This window comes from Cervus canadensis, chromosome 23 (genome assembly GCF_019320065.1).
Source record: "Cervus canadensis isolate Bull #8, Minnesota chromosome 23, ASM1932006v1, whole genome shotgun sequence".
In the NCBI taxonomy this organism is placed as follows: domain Eukaryota; kingdom Metazoa; phylum Chordata; class Mammalia; order Artiodactyla; family Cervidae; genus Cervus; species Cervus canadensis.
In genome coordinates, this window is record NC_057408.1 from 56,309,646 (window position 1) to 56,326,850 (window position 17,205).

General features: G+C 43.4%; 1 protein-coding gene across 1 annotated transcript in view; it reads left to right on the forward strand.

Annotated features, from left to right (window-relative positions):
• The window catches only part of RAB31 (RAB31, member RAS oncogene family), an 81,251-nt gene that overhangs the window by 45,336 nt on the left and 18,710 nt on the right, over positions 1-17,205 (forward strand). The window contains exons 4-5 of the mRNA XM_043443741.1: positions 5,249-5,320; positions 6,226-6,332. Of these exons, the coding sequence (XP_043299676.1) occupies positions 5,249-5,320; positions 6,226-6,332 (179 nt within the window). The remainder of the gene's footprint in view (positions 1-5,248; positions 5,321-6,225; positions 6,333-17,205) is intronic.

Below are 17,205 nucleotides of genomic sequence, written 5' to 3' on the forward strand. Positions count from 1 at the left end.
CCATGAGTGTCCTCACAGAGCTGGGAAAACCTTAGCTGTCACCACCCACCCACCCCCACCCCAACCCAGACTGGTACTGAGCCAGGTACAGGTCAGCACCCTGTCTTGAGTCAAGATCTCTTCACCCTGTGCCCCTAAAGTGGTTCTCAAGATACTCACTAGGTCCCTAGATGTTAAGAAATATTACTTGAATAAAGGTAGAAAATAGAGAATTCTGAGTAAAAGCAAAATAAGTAAGTTTTTTTTCTATAGAAAATTTCAGAGCCTTTCATGTACCAATAATACTTTGTGAACTCCAGGGAAGCATTATAATATGTTGTTGTTCAGTTGCTAAGTTGTGTCCAACTCTTTGCAACCCCATGGACTGCAGCATGCCAGGCTTCCCTGTCCTTCACTGTCTCCTGGAATTTGCTCAAACTCACGTCCATTGAGTCGGTGATGCCATCCAACCATCTCATCCTCTGTTGTCCCTTCTCCTCCTGCCTTCAATCTTTCCCATCATCAGGGTCTTTTCCAATGAGTCGGCTCTTCACATCAGGTGGCCAAAGAATTGAAGCTTCAGCTTTACCATCAGTCCTTCCAATGAATATTCATGGTTGGTTTCCTTTAGGATTGACTGGTTTGATCTCCTTGCTGTCCAGGGGACTCTCAAGAATCGTCTCCAATACAAGGTTTGAAAGTTTTAGTATGTAGTGGTTCCTGAAACTTACTTGGCCAAGAAACCTTTCTCTCCAAAAAGCACTTCGAGGGCACAGGGTTCTGCAGGACACCCCTCCTTGGGAAATACTGAGCCATCTTGCCTTCTATGCCGTTTCATATTTTTCAGAAACTTGAGTTTAATTGCTGCCCAGTATTCCAGCAGTTAAACCAACTAATTATGGTTTCTTTGAGGCCACCTCTGATCACCCCCTTCAGAAGTGAAACTGTTGAGTCAAAGTGAAGGAATGTTTCAAGACTTTTTTTTAAATTTTAATTTTATTGGAGTTGTTGATTTATAATGCAGTGTTAGTTTTAGGTGTATCGCAACATGATTCAGTTATATTCATTCGTTTTTAGATTCTTTTCTCATGTAGCTTATCACAGAATACTGAATACTGTTCCTTGTGCTATACAGTAGGTCCTTGTTGGCTATCTATTTTATATATAGTAGTGTTCGTGTGTTTATCCCAAGCTTCTGATTTATCCCTCTCCTTCACATTTACTCTTAGGTAATCGCAAGTTTGTTATCGATATCTGTAAGTCTGTTTTGTAAGTCAGTTCATTTGTATCTTTTTAAAAAATTAGATTCCACATATAAGTGATATCATATGGTATTTGTCTTTCTGTGTCTGACCTGCTTCACTCAGTGTGATAAACTCTGGGTCCATCCATGTTGCTGCAGATGGTATTATTTTGTTCTTTTTTTAATAGCTGAGTAATATTCCATTGTGTACCCCAGGGATCAAACCTTCATCCCTTAGTCTCCTGCATTGGCTGGTGGATTCTTTACCACTAGTGCCACTTGGGAAGCCCATATATATACACCACATCTTCTTAATCCATTCCTCTGCCAGTGGACTTGTAGGTAAGCCTTTGCAAATACATTGTCCAGATGCTTTCCAGAAAGGCCATGCCCATGTATCCCTCTGCTGGTTGCTGGAAGTGGGCGGCACCTGTGAAAGCTGAGGGTCTAACACACTCAGAGGAGGGCAATCCCTTGCCCTCACCCTATAGACATCCAGCAATTACAACACAGTCACACACACACGGACATAGACAGTCACTTCTTTCGAGCGAACACATTGTTCGCAGCGCCCTGTGCTTCTTCTAAATGGTTAAATGTCACCTGAAAGTTATCTGAACTCTTTTAACGTGGCATTCTAGATATAGTTAGGGAGGAAGGGATTTCGAATTGGCCTCTATTGTGCTGATTTTTCGGAGAAGGCAGTGGCACCCCACTCCAGTACTCTTGCCTGGAAAATCCCATGGACGGAGGAGCCTGGTAGGCTGCAGTCCATGGGGTCTCGAAGAGTCGGACATGACTGAGCGACTTCACTTTCACTTTTCACTTTTATGCATTGGAGAAGGAAATGGCAACCCACTCCAGTGTTCTTGTCTGGAGAATCCCAGGGACGGGATCGCACAGAGTCGGACACGACTGAAGTGACTTAACAGCAGTAGCAGCAGTGCTGATTTTTAAATAACCTTTCAAGGTGAGTTGTTTTGATAAGTTTTGTCAACCTCCTGTGATTGTGCACTTTGTTTCTAGAAGAATCTTTTACTCAAGTGTTTCATCAGTCTTAACTCCGGCCTCATGGAAATGGAATGATGTCATGTTGAATACTGAGGCTGTTTGTGGTGCTTTTGTTTTATATTTGTGGGGGAAGTATACACATTGTAGGCAAGAGGTGATTCATCTTTCTGTCCTCCACAAACATCCTTTGGTCAATGCGTTACTGGGTTTTAGAACTGAGACTCGAACTTTAGCTCATTAAAACCCCCAAGTCCCCGGCAATAAAGTTGAAGTGGCTTCACCCCCGGATTTATTTCAAAATGATTCCATTTGGAGGAAGGAAAGAGCAAGTAATGCATTATATAGAAAGCTGTAATCAATAATTCATGAGACCTGTAGACCAGTGACTCTTCCAGATTCACTTCATGGCGTTACTGCTGAGAACTATTTTAGAAGATCCACAGTTTGTGTCTGAGTTCGCAAGTGTCTCGAATTTCGAGATGTACATTTGGTACTGCCTCTCCTCCTTCAGGTGTTTAAGTGGACTTTTCTTAGATGGAAGCTGTTTCGGAAAAATGGGCATTTTATGTAATTGGATTGCAGGGACACTTTATTCCTTTCCATTAGCAAAGCAGGAATGTCTAGCAAACACATGGCTTTTTCCTCCTTTATGGCAGGAATTCTGATTTTGGTTTCTGCATCTGGAGTGAGTTGCCAAAAAATGGACTAAAAATAGATGTTTGAGGTCTGAGCTGGGTAGTCAGTGCTGATGGAAAGCTCTGTCCTCAGTGAGTCACGGTCAGTAGCCAGGGCCCTCCTGCCAGGAACTCCTGTGTCCATCCTGAGCTCCATGTAACACGTGCCCCCTTCTGAAAACCACACGGGTGCAGGGCAGCTTCTCATGGAGTGGAGACTCGCCCGAGGGCCAGAGGCTGGGACAGGGACCTGCTTCCTTGTACACTCTGGTGAGGCCGTGCTAGCATCCTGCAGTAGAGGGGAACCTCGGGGCTGGACATGCATCCAGTTTCCAGATAGGATCATTTCAACTTGGCCAGTGTTGGTTCAGTGAAAAGCATTGCGCAGGAAGTAAACGAGTGATGGTTTTATTGTTTGCCAGGAAAATGTCCGTCCTTCCTCCGCTCCCTGCTACCCCCCACCCCAACTCTCTAGTAAATATGGCTGCTTTTATTTTTATTATTTTAAATTTGATTTTTATCTCATATTGGAGATTTACAGTGTTATGTTACTTTCGGTATACAGCAAAGTGATTTTTATACATATATATAAATCCATATAAGAGACATGGGTTTGATCCCTGGGTTGGGAAGATCCCCTGGAGTAGGAGATGGCAACCCACTCCAATATTCTTGCTGGAAAATCCCATGGACAGAGGAACCTGGCAGACTATGGTCCATAGGGTCGAAAAGAGTCAGACATGACTGAAGTGACTTAGCAAGCACATATCCCTCTGAATCGACTGTTTTATGTATAGTAGTGTGTATATGGGGCTTCCCAGGTGGCGCTAGTGGTAAAGAATCCATCTGCCAATGCAGGAGACAGAAGAGATGCAGGTGTGATCTCTGGGTTGGGAAAAGCCCCTGGAGGAGGAAATGGTGACCCACTCCAGTATTCTTGCCTAGAGAATCACATGGACAGGGGGACCCTGGCAAGCTACAGTCCATAGGGTCACAAAGAGTCAGACATGACTGAAACAACTTAGCATGCATGCACGGTATGTATATGTTAATCCAAAACTCCTAATTTATTCCTCCTAGCTTTCCTCTTTGGTAACCATAAGTTTGTTTTCTATGTCAGTGAGTCAGTTCATGTTTTGTAAGAAGTTCATTTGTATTATTTTTTGAGATTTCACATATAAGTATTATCATAAGATGCTTGCCTTTCTCTGTCTGACTTTCTGTAAGCAGTTCTTTTTATTTTTTTCTCCTTTAAATATTTATTTATTTATTCATTTACTTGGCTGCGCTGGGTCTTAGTTGTAGGTTACAGGATTTTCGTTGTGGTGTGCTGAGTCCCTAGTTGCGGCATGTGGGATCTAGTTCCCTGACCAGGGCTCGAATCTGGGCCCCCTGAATTGGGAGGGCGAAGTCTTAGCCCCTGGACCACCAGGGAAGTCCCTTGGTAGTCACGTCTTTAAATACATTGCTGTGGATGAGTGAGTGCCTCCCTCCCCAAAGCCACACCAACTCCAGTTACGATGTCTTTTTTAATACTTAATAAATAGCTCATCATTGGTTTTGTTTTCATTTCTTTTATTATCATTGAACATGTTTTAAAATATTTATTGGCAATTTATAACTCTTCCTCTGTGATTCATCTATCTATCTATATCCTTTGTTCATTTTTCTATTGAGCTGTTATCTTTTTCTCATTGTCTTTCAAAACTCCTCCGTGATGTATTCTTCAAATATATTCAAATATGTTTAAAGGTATATTCTTCAAAATAGACATAAAATCTGTGGTGTCCCCAGGATAGGTATCTATCTTACTTGGGGATAAGTGGTTCTGGTGACCAGCGATGGATGATTGCTCTGTTCACGTTTGGAGCGAAGCTCATCATCTCTCTCACCATTTGTTGAGAATTTGCAGGAATTGCCCAGCCCCGAGGGCAGAGGCCGAGGTGCCCCAGCTGCAGCGTTCCGCCCTAGAGGCTGGCCCCAGATTGTGTGATCTGTGTCCTTAGTAGACATCTTTCTTATTGTTGTATCATCCTAATGAGATTGTCCTGGTTCATCATATCAGATAAACAAACAGCAGTAAAGAAAAGAAAATTCCTAGGATAGCCACACTGATAATAACGTTTACTTTTGGTCAGGCCTAAGAGTGAGTTTCATGGTCTGTGAACCACAAGGGTATGAGCTGTGGTGGAGGAAAATGTATTATCTGAGTCCTGGGGAAGTCCTAGGGGGCGAATCCAGGCATCCTATGGGGCTGATGTAGGACGACAATTTTATGGTGATGTGGGATTGTATAAAATATGCTTACTTTGGCCTAAAACTGTCCCTTGTTCCTCATCAGTTCCATTCACTGGCCCCCATGTACTATCGTGGATCTGCGGCAGCTGTCATAGTGTACGACATTACCAAGCAGGTAGGAATGCCCCCTTTAGAACTTTGCTGCCATTTATGGCCTCTCTCTGTTCTAGAAAAACCGAAGCAGGGACTTCACTGCCTAAGTTCTGCCTGGAGCCTGGGATGAGGTTGCACAGTATGGTGCAATGGCGGTTGCTGGGAATGAACACTAAATGCTGAGTTTATCTTGTCTATATACAGCAAGTGGAGAAGGAGATGGGAACCCACACAAGTATTCTTACCTGGAGAATCCCATGGACAGAAGAGCCTGGTGGGCCACAGTCCATAGGGTCGCAAAGAGTCAGACATGACTGAGCAACTGAACAACAACAATATGTAGCGAAGCCTTTCAAATATATTTGCTAAATTAAAGAACAGTCATCATTCATTTTTAAAATTGATTGTTCGTAGGGGTAAGGTCATGCCTGCTAATACTGTTCTCCAGAATGTTTAATTTTTTTAAGAAAAGGAAAAGTATTTTTCAGTTTTGCATCTTTGGTTATTGTTGTTGTTTAGTCACTAAGTCATGTCCCACCTTTTTTGCGGAAAAAAAATATATATATATATGTTTTTGCTTTTCTGATAAATCATGAACAACATTGTTTCAGTCCTGTAGCTTCATCTTATTCATGTTAAGGCAAGGCTGTAATTTAAAATTAATATTATTTGTAGAAGGAAATTACTAACATGATTATCTTAACTTCATCAAGTTTATGTTTTAGAAAAGGAACCTTTTACAGCCTGTGTGAATAAAACTTAGCTAATACTAAATTTTGTGCCAAGATTGGGGTAGTATGTTCATCTCTGTGTGTGTGCCCCCTGAAAATATTTTTCTTCAGTGGATTATATTGGGTTTGTATTTCTATGTGGTTGAGATATTACGTTGATGGGTCTTTCCCAAGGCTGACTACACTTTTGGTTTAGGATTCATTTCATACCTTGAAGAAATGGGTGAAAGAGCTGAAAGAACATGGTCCAGAAAACATCGTGATGGCCATCGCTGGGAACAAGTGCGATCTCTCAGACATCAGGTGAGAGGAATTTAAAAGATGTGTGTGGGGCTCATGTCTTCCACCTTGAATGTCTGTGCTTGAAACGCTGTCATACCCATGTAGTTAAGTCTGTTCTGTCATCATTTAACCCATGTCATCCATTTGTGGTTGTCAAGGTGTTATCTATTCAAGCAGAGTAGAATTGAGGGGAAATAATTTTGAAATGCAAATATGAGGGAGCACTCACTCATGAATATTACCATCAAGTCTCCTGTACAGAGCACAGTTACAATCCTGACTCTACGTGTCTTTGGGCTAAATGGTTTCATTATTTTTTTAAATAAATAAATTAATTTATTTTATTTTGCCTCGCCAAGAGGCTTGCAGGATCTTAGTTCCCCAACGAGGGATGGAACCTGGACCTAGCAGTGGAAGCTTGGGGTCCTAACCTGTGGTCCACCGGGGAATTCCCTTATTATTGTTTATTGTTACCTTTTCTGTTGTTTTTGTCATTATTACTACCATTACCATTTTAGTAACATTTTCATATGGGAAGGAGTGTTAGAATTCTTCACATTTTCCATAACGTCCTGTTCGTTTTCTTTCTAGACTTTAATTTAAAGGATGTGGCCGGGTCAGTATGAGCTCACTGTTTTGTTCCAAGATCTGAATTTGGTGCCTCATGTGTGAACACTTTGGCTTCCCCCAGAGAGAGTGGAATATCTGCCTTGGCTATTTCTGGGCAGTCATTGTGAGTAAAGAGCAGATAGGAAAATAGGACCCTAAAGCATGTGTATGTGTGTATGTGTGTATACACATATGTTTTTTCTTTTCTGAAAAATCACGAACAACATTGTTTCAGTCCTGTAGCTTCATCTTACTCATATTAAGGCAAGGCTGTAGTTTAAAATTAACATTATTTGGATATTGAACGTCTGCTGGAGGAAGATTTGTAGGAACCCAGACTATGTAGATGAGAGCTGTGATGGTGGCTTTATCTAGCCTGAAAAGCAAACTATTTTTACTAAATAAAACTGAAATAAAAAAGGAAACGGTGAATTTGCATTGTCTCCCTCCCCTGGTTAATTTAATTCTCAGCAGTGCAAGTACTTGATTTTCATAAAGACCACGACCCACGCTTCAGGTTTTGCTAATCCAGACATGATGAAACCAAAGCGTGATGAATGATGAAAACAGACCTTGTGGAAACCCTGAAGGTAGTCTCTGCCAGGTTGCTCTGTTTCTTTGGGATTTCAAAAGCTTTATATCACATTGCATCAGGTTGGTTTGTAATCACACCCATAACCACCACTTAGTTGTTTGTTTTTCAGGGTACAAATCTTTAAACTCTCTAGACTTAGTTTAGGTCTTTGCCTTCTTTACTGTAATCCCGAGACAGCCTGATCATCTAGAATGCCCAGCCGAATGGCTTTCACTTCTGTTGTTGGAAGGAGGTGGGCTCTGCTGAGAGAAAGCCTCTGTTAGCCGACACCACGGATTGTGGTAAAGGTGTGACTTTCCGTGAACTAAGCCTTAAAGATCGTGGGGGAACTGATGGGTGACAGTTTAAGCAAAAAATGATTTAAATGTGAATGAAGTTAGGACTCTTGATTACAGAGAATTGAAACCCAATTGAAATTAATTTCAGCAAAGAGTGGAATTTGTTGCAGGGTACTCATGGCTCAGACAGAAAAGAATCCACCTGCAATGCAGGAGACTCGGATTCGATCCCTGGGTCGGGAAGATCCCCTGGAGGAGGACAGGGTAACCCGATCCAGTATTCTTGTCTGGAGAATTCCGTGGACAGAGGAGCCTGGTGGGTTATAGTCCATGGGGTCGCAGACAGTTGGACATGACTAAGTGACTAACACTTTCAGTTTTCACTGGTATCCACATGGTGAAAAAACAGAGGTGCCTTTAGCTCTGGTATTTGGTTTGTTCCATTTTTGGTCTCTAGAAAGATCCTGGCCTGAAGCTCTATCTGTTTCTAAATTGCCGTGGAAGGATTGCCCCACTTCATAACACAGCATTTGTGGCCAAGGAAGAGGATGTGATTGGGACGTGATTTACATGAATATAAAACTCTGGAAGACAGTTGGGCAATTTCTTTTAAAACCAAGCATGAAATCATTGTGTGTTTAGCAATCACACTCTTGGGGCATTTATCCCAGAGAAATGAAAATGTGGGTTCAGAGAAAACCAGCACGTGAGTGTTCACAGAAGCCTTGTTAGGGGCAGAATCAGTCCACCTGTCCTTCAGTGGACACAGCAGGGAAATCACACTGTGCAATACTTCTCAGCAATGTAAAGAAACAGAACAGATGCAAGCCACCTGGACGAACCTGCAGGGAAATACAGCTGAGTGAGTAAAGCCAGTATTTCATGGTGTATGATTCTACTTGTATAATGTTTGGGGAGTGAAGCCATTTTTGAAACAGAGGGGGATTAGCAGTTATGGTCGGGATGACTGTGGGGGGTGGGAGGAGGAAGGGCCTCATGGACATCCTTGTGATGCTGGAACTGTCTCCTCTCTGTGGGCGGGGTGGGGGGACACGCAAACCCACACGGGTGATAAAACTGTGTAGAGCTTAATTCATACAGAGGAGCACCAGTAAAACCAGGGGAATCTGAACGAGATGGAGTGTGGGTGTCAGGATTCTGGGTGATCTTACAGTTTTGCAAAATGGTGCCGTTTGGGAAAACAGAGCAACGTGTATAAGGACGCTCGCATTATTTCTTGTAACTACGGGTGAATCCACAACTACTCCAGTAAAAGTTTCAATTCACCAAAAACTGGATTTAGATTAAAAAAAATTAAGTAAGTCTTAGGCAGTGGTGTGTGTGTGCATATGTATATGTGCACATACCTGCATATTATATATATTGTATACGATGAACTAAAGCTTTGTAAACACACTGAGCCAAAGAATGAATTTAACCACTCCCCGCCCCCCCCCCCCATGCACACACATGCTGTACAAAAGAACAACAGGGGAACTATATAAAAACTCCCATTTAGGAAAGCCTGGAGGGGGAAGCCTGGTGGACTGGTCCTTGCCCGAAGGATAAACTTTCTCCCTCTGGACAGAAATAGTCTGGTAAGTGATAGGCCTGTGAACCTAGCGGGCACCTGCTGTTGATTCCTGTCCATGGCAGCGGAGTCGAGTTCTTGGTCAGCCAGTCCAGCTGCTCCGGATTCCGCCTGCTGGTACGACTTTTCTGGGGCATTAGCCAAGTATACACTCGAGACCTTATTTAGAGCTTGACCTTCTTTTACTTTAATCTAAATTACTTGGCTTCTTCTGTAATTGCCAGAGACTACAGTTTGGTTTTCACTGGGGATTGGAGAAGGAGCGTATATAGATTTGGGGTGTGTGTGTGTGTGTGTGTGTGTGTGTGTTTAGGGGGAACCAGGCTCACTAACAGATTTTGGTTGGTTGTGTAAGCCTTTTAATCCTTGTGCTGAGCTATGCCTGGCATAGTTTGAAAGTGCCCTGGAATTGAATTGGGATTAACTCCCTGACTCGACTCAGCCCACTGGAGGCCCTCTGGGAAGTACATGGAAAGAGAAGAAAGTGTCTCCTTAGAGCTCTTTCCTTTGTTTGGGGAGCCAAGAGGGCCACATGGTGGGAGAGGGGGAAAGTGCCTAGTGGGCAATAAAAACTTTGTTAATAAAGTTCCACGTTCGGGTGCAGGGAGGACAAAGGGATTCGGGAACAGGTGAGCCCACAGTCACGGAGGTGTTGGGGAAGGCTCGTGGATGCCACGTGTCGCACACTGGGCTGTTCAGGAAGAGCCGGGTAGGAGGCGGTTCTGGGAAGGGAAGACAGTGGACAGAGGCATGCACGAGGGAGGGCCTTTGACAGGTGTCATGGGGGCCTTTGTCAGGTCTGCGCTTGGGAATGGGGAGAAGATGGTGGGTGGTACATGGACAGTCTGTAAACAGCTTACAAGTATGTGGAGTGTTTGGGTTGATGCGCGTGGGGTCCTGCCTCCTGCTTGGGTCTCATACCCGGGGCTCCATTGTCTATCAGTCACGACTCTGTCTTCTCCTGAGCCTCTGTGGCCACAGCTTCTCAACACAGAGCTTCGTGGAGTCTCCAGTAACTAAAGCTGGGGAGCTTACCTGCCAGCCTCAGGGCAGGCATGGGGGCCACTAAGGTTCCTGCAGTTTCCTGGGTAACAGCCAGACCAAGGGCCTGGGCTGAGGGCTGGATGGTGCAGGCTCAACCCCCCATGCAGCTGCCCGAAACACACACCAGCCCCATCAGAAGTCACCAGGCACCAGTGATTTCAAGTTTGGGGAGAAAGTCAAGGGCTTTAACAGATGAGAAATATATTTGGAAATACATATTTTTGACTAAGAATACACAAATTGCTTTCACTTCTTACATGTGACTTTAAAGCTCATTCCAGTCTTCACAGTGGGCCAAAAATGGTCTAAGTGTTTCTTTAAAATTATACAGACCAAATGATAGGACTTTAGATGTTGGGTAATAAAAATCCAATTTATTCCAAATACCGAAAAGCACAAAAGCCAGTGAACCAGTACAAAACCCAGTACAGCAGTCAAAAACCGCTACTGTACAAGATGTGGAAATATGCTGCAAGTTTTAAAACCCACCCAGGGAATTCCCTGGCAGTCCATTAGTTAAGACTCTGAATTTTCACCGCCCTGGGTTCAATCCCTGGTCGAGGAACCAAGATTCCGCAAGCCTCAAGGTGCAATACAAACAAACAAGTAAATGAGTGAATGAAATCAACGGACCCAGCATTTTCCTTACGTGAGGTAAGGAGGCGTAGAGTCTGCCCTGTTACAGCGTGTGCTCTGAGCCCTGAGATGCACGATTTTCTGTGCTGTGTGGGGGCCAAGCCTGCATCCCTCATCCAAGCAGGAGGAAGGGACTGATGATTGTCCTTCCCAGACAATGGTCTGGGACTGCTTTCCATTTCAGTTATAAAGTACTCTTAATGAAGAGACGGGAGGAGGGAGCGGCAGAGGAGGAGATGGTTGGATGGCATCACCAGCTTGATGGACATGAGTTTGAACAAACTCCGGGAGACAGTGAAGGACATGGAAGCCTGGCGGGCTGCAGTCCCTGGGGTTGCAGAATCCGACAGGACTTAGAGGCTGAACAACAGCAACAACTTAATGAAGAGTCTACAAAACATTTGCCTGTATCTTAAAGGATCATATGAATTTTAAAGAACAAAATGAACAGTTCTGAACCTACGAGTTCTCCAGTCACATCCCCTTCTCTCCCTGCACAAGTCTCTGCTGCTGACTTCTGCGGTAGCCATCGCTTTTTCCTTTGTACTTTGCTGCCCTTGTTTGCCTTTCTAAACAATAGGCTCAGGCTTGCCTGCTTTTGAACTTTGCACAAATGAAATAATCTATGTGTCTTAGATGATGTCTTGTCTCTCACCCTGGGAGATTCCTGACAAAAGTTAACTGTACTTTGCCCGTTTCCAGCACATGGTTCTGTTTGAACTGAGTCCCCATCCTGCAGTGGTGGGTATTTGCGTGATTTCTGGCTTGTTGTTACTGTGAACAGTACTTCTTGAATATTCTTGCACGTCTCTTAGTGCCAAGTGTAAGCATTCCTCTGGGCTCGAGTGTGTGAGGGCCTAATTGCTGGGTCATGAGCTCAGTTTTACCGAGGTAACACCAGGGTTCTCCAAAGGGGACACAGGCTGTGCAGGAGACACCTGGTGCTTTCTGCCCTTGGTGCTGTAAGACGCCAGGGCGAGGAGAGAGAGCTGATAAGAATTTCAGTTTGCTTTTCCCCAGTTACCAGCCAGGTCGGCATGTTTTTGTTTATTGGCCATTGAGATTTCTCCTTGTGTGAAGAGCCTGTTCAAGTCTTTGCCATTCTTTTCTGTTGGGATGTTTGCCTTAATCTTACTTATTCATAGCATGTGGTGGCTCAGGGGTAAAGAATCCACCGAATCAGAAGACATGGGTTCCATTCCTGGGTTGGGAAGATCCCCTGGAGAAGGGAATGGCAACCCACTTCAGTTTTCTTGTCTGGAGAATCTAATGGACAGAGGAGCCGGCGGGGTCTATAGTCCATGGGGTCGCAAAGACTTGGACACGAGTGTTAACAACATTTGTCTATCTATCTGTTATCTATCTTTGATAGTATATGCTGAAATATCTTCTTCAAGTTTATGTCTTATATTTTCACTGTCTTTATATTTTTACATCATCGGAAGTCTGTAATTCCTACCTAAGAGAATTATTCAATTTTTTTTCCTTTATACTTTTTTTGGCATGGAGGGTGGAGGGAGGATGAGTCATTTAAGAAATCTTTCCACACCCCTAAGATCAAGAAGATAGTCCCTGTGTTGATTACCTTTGAAAAGCTTTGCAGTTTTGTTTTCCCCTCTGTCCTTAAGTCACTTGGCCTTGATTTTGTACATGCTGCTTAGGTTCTCCTATGTAGACGTCCAGGTGTCTCAGGACTGCTGGTTGTAAAGTTCGTCCTCTCCCCTCTGCAGTCTCTCCATCTCAGTCCTAGGTCACGTGCCCTGGTGCACAGGTGTGTTTCTAGGGCTCTCGGTTCTGTTTTACCAGCCTGCTTAGTCATCGTCACACCTATACTCCTCCGATTTAATTATCACAGCCTTATCGTGAGTCTTGATAAATGGTCTTGGACTTCTGATATGATCTGGAATCTCTGTAACTGATACTTGTTGGCCGAAGGAGGTTTCATGAGAGTGTGTGGTGTGACTGTGGATTTGTGTGTTGTGGTCTGCTGGAGATTAGGAGAGAGTTGGGGCCCAAATCTACATGTGTATATTGGGGAGTGTTTATTTTTATAGCTAATCTTAAACTTAGTAGCGTGTGTGTTCAGTGGTGTCTGACTCTTTGCCACCTCCTGAACTGTATCCCACAGGCTCCCCTGTCCATGGAGTTCTCTAGGCAAGAATACTGGAGTGGGTTGCCATTAACTTCAGGGGATCTTCCTGATCTAAGGATCAAACCCTGGTCTGCCCATTGCAGGCAGATTCATCTGAGTCACCAGAGAAGCCCAATCACCAGGGAAGCCTAAATAAACTTTATTTTAGAATAGTCTTATTATTACAGAAACGTTGCAAAGTTAGTATACAGTTCTCATATACCCCACATCTAGTTTTCCCTATGTAAAAAAATATTTGTTTATTTATGACTGCACTGGATCTTCCTTGCTGCATACGGACTTTCTCTAGCTGTAGAGAGCAGGGGTTACTCTCTGGGTGCGGTGCAAGGGCTTCTCAATGCAGTGGCTTCTCTAGGTGCAGATCACAGGCTCAGTAGTTGTGGCACACAGGCTTAGTTGCCGCACAGCATGTGGGATCTTCTCAGACCAGGGCTCAAACCAGTGTCCCCTGCATTGGCAGGTGGATTCTTATCCTCTGTGCCACCAGGGAAGCCCCGATTCCCCTACTTTTAACATCTTACAATGATTACTGTGGTACATTTGTCACAACTGAGCAACCTATCAGTTCAGTTCAGTCACTCAGTCATGTCTGACTCTGTGACCCCATGGACCACAGCACGCCAGGCCTCCCTGTCCATCACCAACTCCCGGAGTTTACCCAAACTCATGTCCATTGAGTTGGTGATGCCATCCAACCATCTCATCCTCTGTCATCCCCTTCTCCTCCTGCCCTCATTCTTTCCTAGCATCAGGGTCTTTTCAAATGAGTCAGCTCTTCTCATCAGATGGCCAAAGTATTGGAGTTTAAGCTTCAACATCAGTCCTTCCAATCTCCAATACCACAGTTCAAAAGCATCAATTCTTCAGCATTCAGCTTTCTTTATAGTCCAACTCTCACATCCATACATGACTACCAGAAAAACCATAGGCTTGACTAGATGAACCTTTGTTGGCAAAGTAATGTCTCTACTTTTTAATATGCTGTCTAGGTTGGTTGTAACTTTCCTTTCAAGGAGCAAGCGTCTTTTAATTTCATGGCTGCAATCACCATCTGCAGTGATTTTGGAGCCCAGAAAAATAAAGTCTGTTTATTTTTTTATTGTTTCCACTGTTTCTCTGTCTATTTGCCATGAAGTGATGGGACTGGATGCCATGATCTTTGTTTTCTGAATGTTGAGCTTTAAGCCAACTTTTTCACTTTCCCCTTTCACTTTCATCAAGAGGCTCTTTAGTACTTCTTCACTTTCTGCCATAAAAGTGGTGTCATCTGCATATCTGAGGTTACTGATATTTCTCCCGGCAATCTTGCTTCCAGCCTGTGCTTCTTCCAGCCCAGCATTTCTCATGATGTACTCTGCATATCAGTTAAATAAGCAGAGTGACAATATACAGCCTTGATGTACTCCTTTCCTAATTTGGAACTAGTCTGTTGTTCCATGTCCAGTTCTAACTGTTGCTTCCTGACCTGCATACAGGTTTCTCAGGAGGCAGGTCAGGTGGTCTGGTATTCCCATCTCTTGAAGAATTTTCCACAATTTGTTGTGATCCACACAGTCGAAGGCTTTGGCATAGTCAATAAAGCAGAAGTAGATGTTTTTCTGGAACTCTCTTGCTTTTTCGATGATCCAGCGGATATTGGCAATTTGATCTCTGGTTCCTCTGCCTTTTCTAAATCCAGCTTGAACATCTGGAAGTTCATGGTTCACGTACTGCTGAAGCATGACTTGGGGAATTTTGAGCATTACTTTAACTAGTGTGTGAGATGAGTGCAATTGTGCAGTAGTTTGAGCATTCTTTGGGATTGCCTTTCTTTGGGATTGGAATGAAAACTGACCTTTTCCAGTCCTGTTTCTGGTCGCTGCTGAGTTTTCCAAATTTTCTGGCATATTGAGTGCAGCACTTGCATAGTATCATCTTTTAGGATTTGAAATAGCTCAACTGGAATTCCATCACCTCTACTAGCTTTGTTCGTAGTGATGCTTCCTAAGGCCCACTTGACTTCATATTCCAGGATGTCTGGGTCTAGGTGAGTGATCACACCATCGTGATTATCTGTGTTGTGAAGATCTTTTTTGTACAGTTCTTCCTTGTATTCTTGCCACCTCTTCTTGATATCTTCTGCTTCTCTTAGATCCATACCATTTCTGTCCTTTATTGAGCCCATCTTTGCATGAAATGTTCCCTTGGTATCTCTAATTTTCTTGAAGAGATCTCTAGTCTTTCCCATTCTATTGTTTTCCTCTATTTCTTTGCACTGATCGCTGAGGAAGGCTTTCTTATCTCTCCTTGCTGTTCTTTGGAACTCTGCATCCAAATGGGTATATCTTTCCTTTTCTCCTTTGCTTTTCACTTCTCTTCTTTTCACACCTATATTCCTTAGTTATTGATATTTCATTATTGATACTCTTATTAACTTTGTTGATTGTATCAATACTTTATTATTAACTATAGTCCATACATTACTGAGATTTCACTACTTTCCCCTCATATCCCTTTTTTATTCTGGGATCCCATCACCTTCGGTTGCCAGGTCTCTTTAGGATTTTTGGGCTGGGACAGGTTCTCAGACTTCCTTTGTTTTTGATGACCTTGACAGTTTTTACTACTGGTCAGGTAGTTTGGAGACTGTCTCTTCTTTGGGGTCTGTCTGCTGTGTGTCTCGTGATTGGACTAGGAGCGGGCGTATGTTTAGGGGAAGAAGACCACAGAAGTGAAGTGCTCTTTTCGTGACTTTATTACCAGTTAAGCAAGGGTTCGTGTTATTAACATGATAACATCCCTGGTGAGGTGGACCTTGACCTCCTGGCTGAGGTGGTGACTGTAAAGTTACCCTCCCCCGCTCCTTGGAAGGTGGTCCCTGGGCACAGCCTGCACTTGAGGGTGGGGTCTGTGCCCCACCTCCTTGAGGGAGGAGTCCCAATGTAAATTATTTGTAATTCTTCTGCAGGTGAAATTCATCTCCCCTCCCTGATTTTTATATTTAGTTATTTATCTGTATCAGTGTGAACTCACAGATATTTACAAGTTTAAGTTATAGTGCAATATTGTGTTACTTAGTTTGTTGCTCAAATTGCTCCAACTTTGGCCACTGGGAGCCCTTTCGGTTGCTCCTGTGTTCCTTTAACAAACTCCTGTCATTTTGGTTCTTGAGCATTTCCTTACTTTTTGGCACAAGGAGATGTTCCAGACTCATCTTGTGTGTTTTAGGCTACAGCTCTAGACTCAGCCATTTCTCCAAGCAGCTCTTGTCACTTCTACTGGAAAAGGGTATTTAGAAACCAAGATCTGGGATGAGTGTGCTCATTGCTACTGGAATGTCGTTAAGTTTAGGTAAACAGACCTAGGAAATATGTGTATAGATGCTAACTGGAGTATACACTCACATGTATCTATAATTATTTCTATAATCATTCATTTGTATCTGTATTAAGATAAACGTAAGTTTATACTGATGCCTCTGACTCTAATCCAAAACCACAGGACTCTTTCTAACCTTCTTAAGGGGTTGGGGGAGAGATTTTTTAAAAGTCAGCAACTAACACACATTTAAGCAGAGGGACAAGCTTTTGTTCCTGGAGATTTTCTTAGAATATACTAGTCTTTCGTCTTTCACTTCACATATTGCCCAGACCTTTCAGAGTTCAAAATGTAACTTCTGTGAAGATTTATAGCCATGTCAGTGGTTACTTTCAAATGGCACAATATTTACTTAAGTACTATTCACTTAGATCGTGGACTGAGTCATCACAGTTAACCTGATTGCTTACTCTGTGCCAGAGACTGTTACGAGTAGTTTACCTTAATCTTCACAGCCCTGCCTGTGAGAGTTACCATCATTCTCCCAATTTACAAACAAGGAAACAGAGACACAGATTGAGGAGCTTACCCGGGTCCTGTGGCTGAGAAGGTGTGGGGTCCAGCTTCAAACCTAGGTATCTGTCCCAGACATCACTTTGCCGACTAAGGTCCGTCTAGTCAAAGCTGTGGTT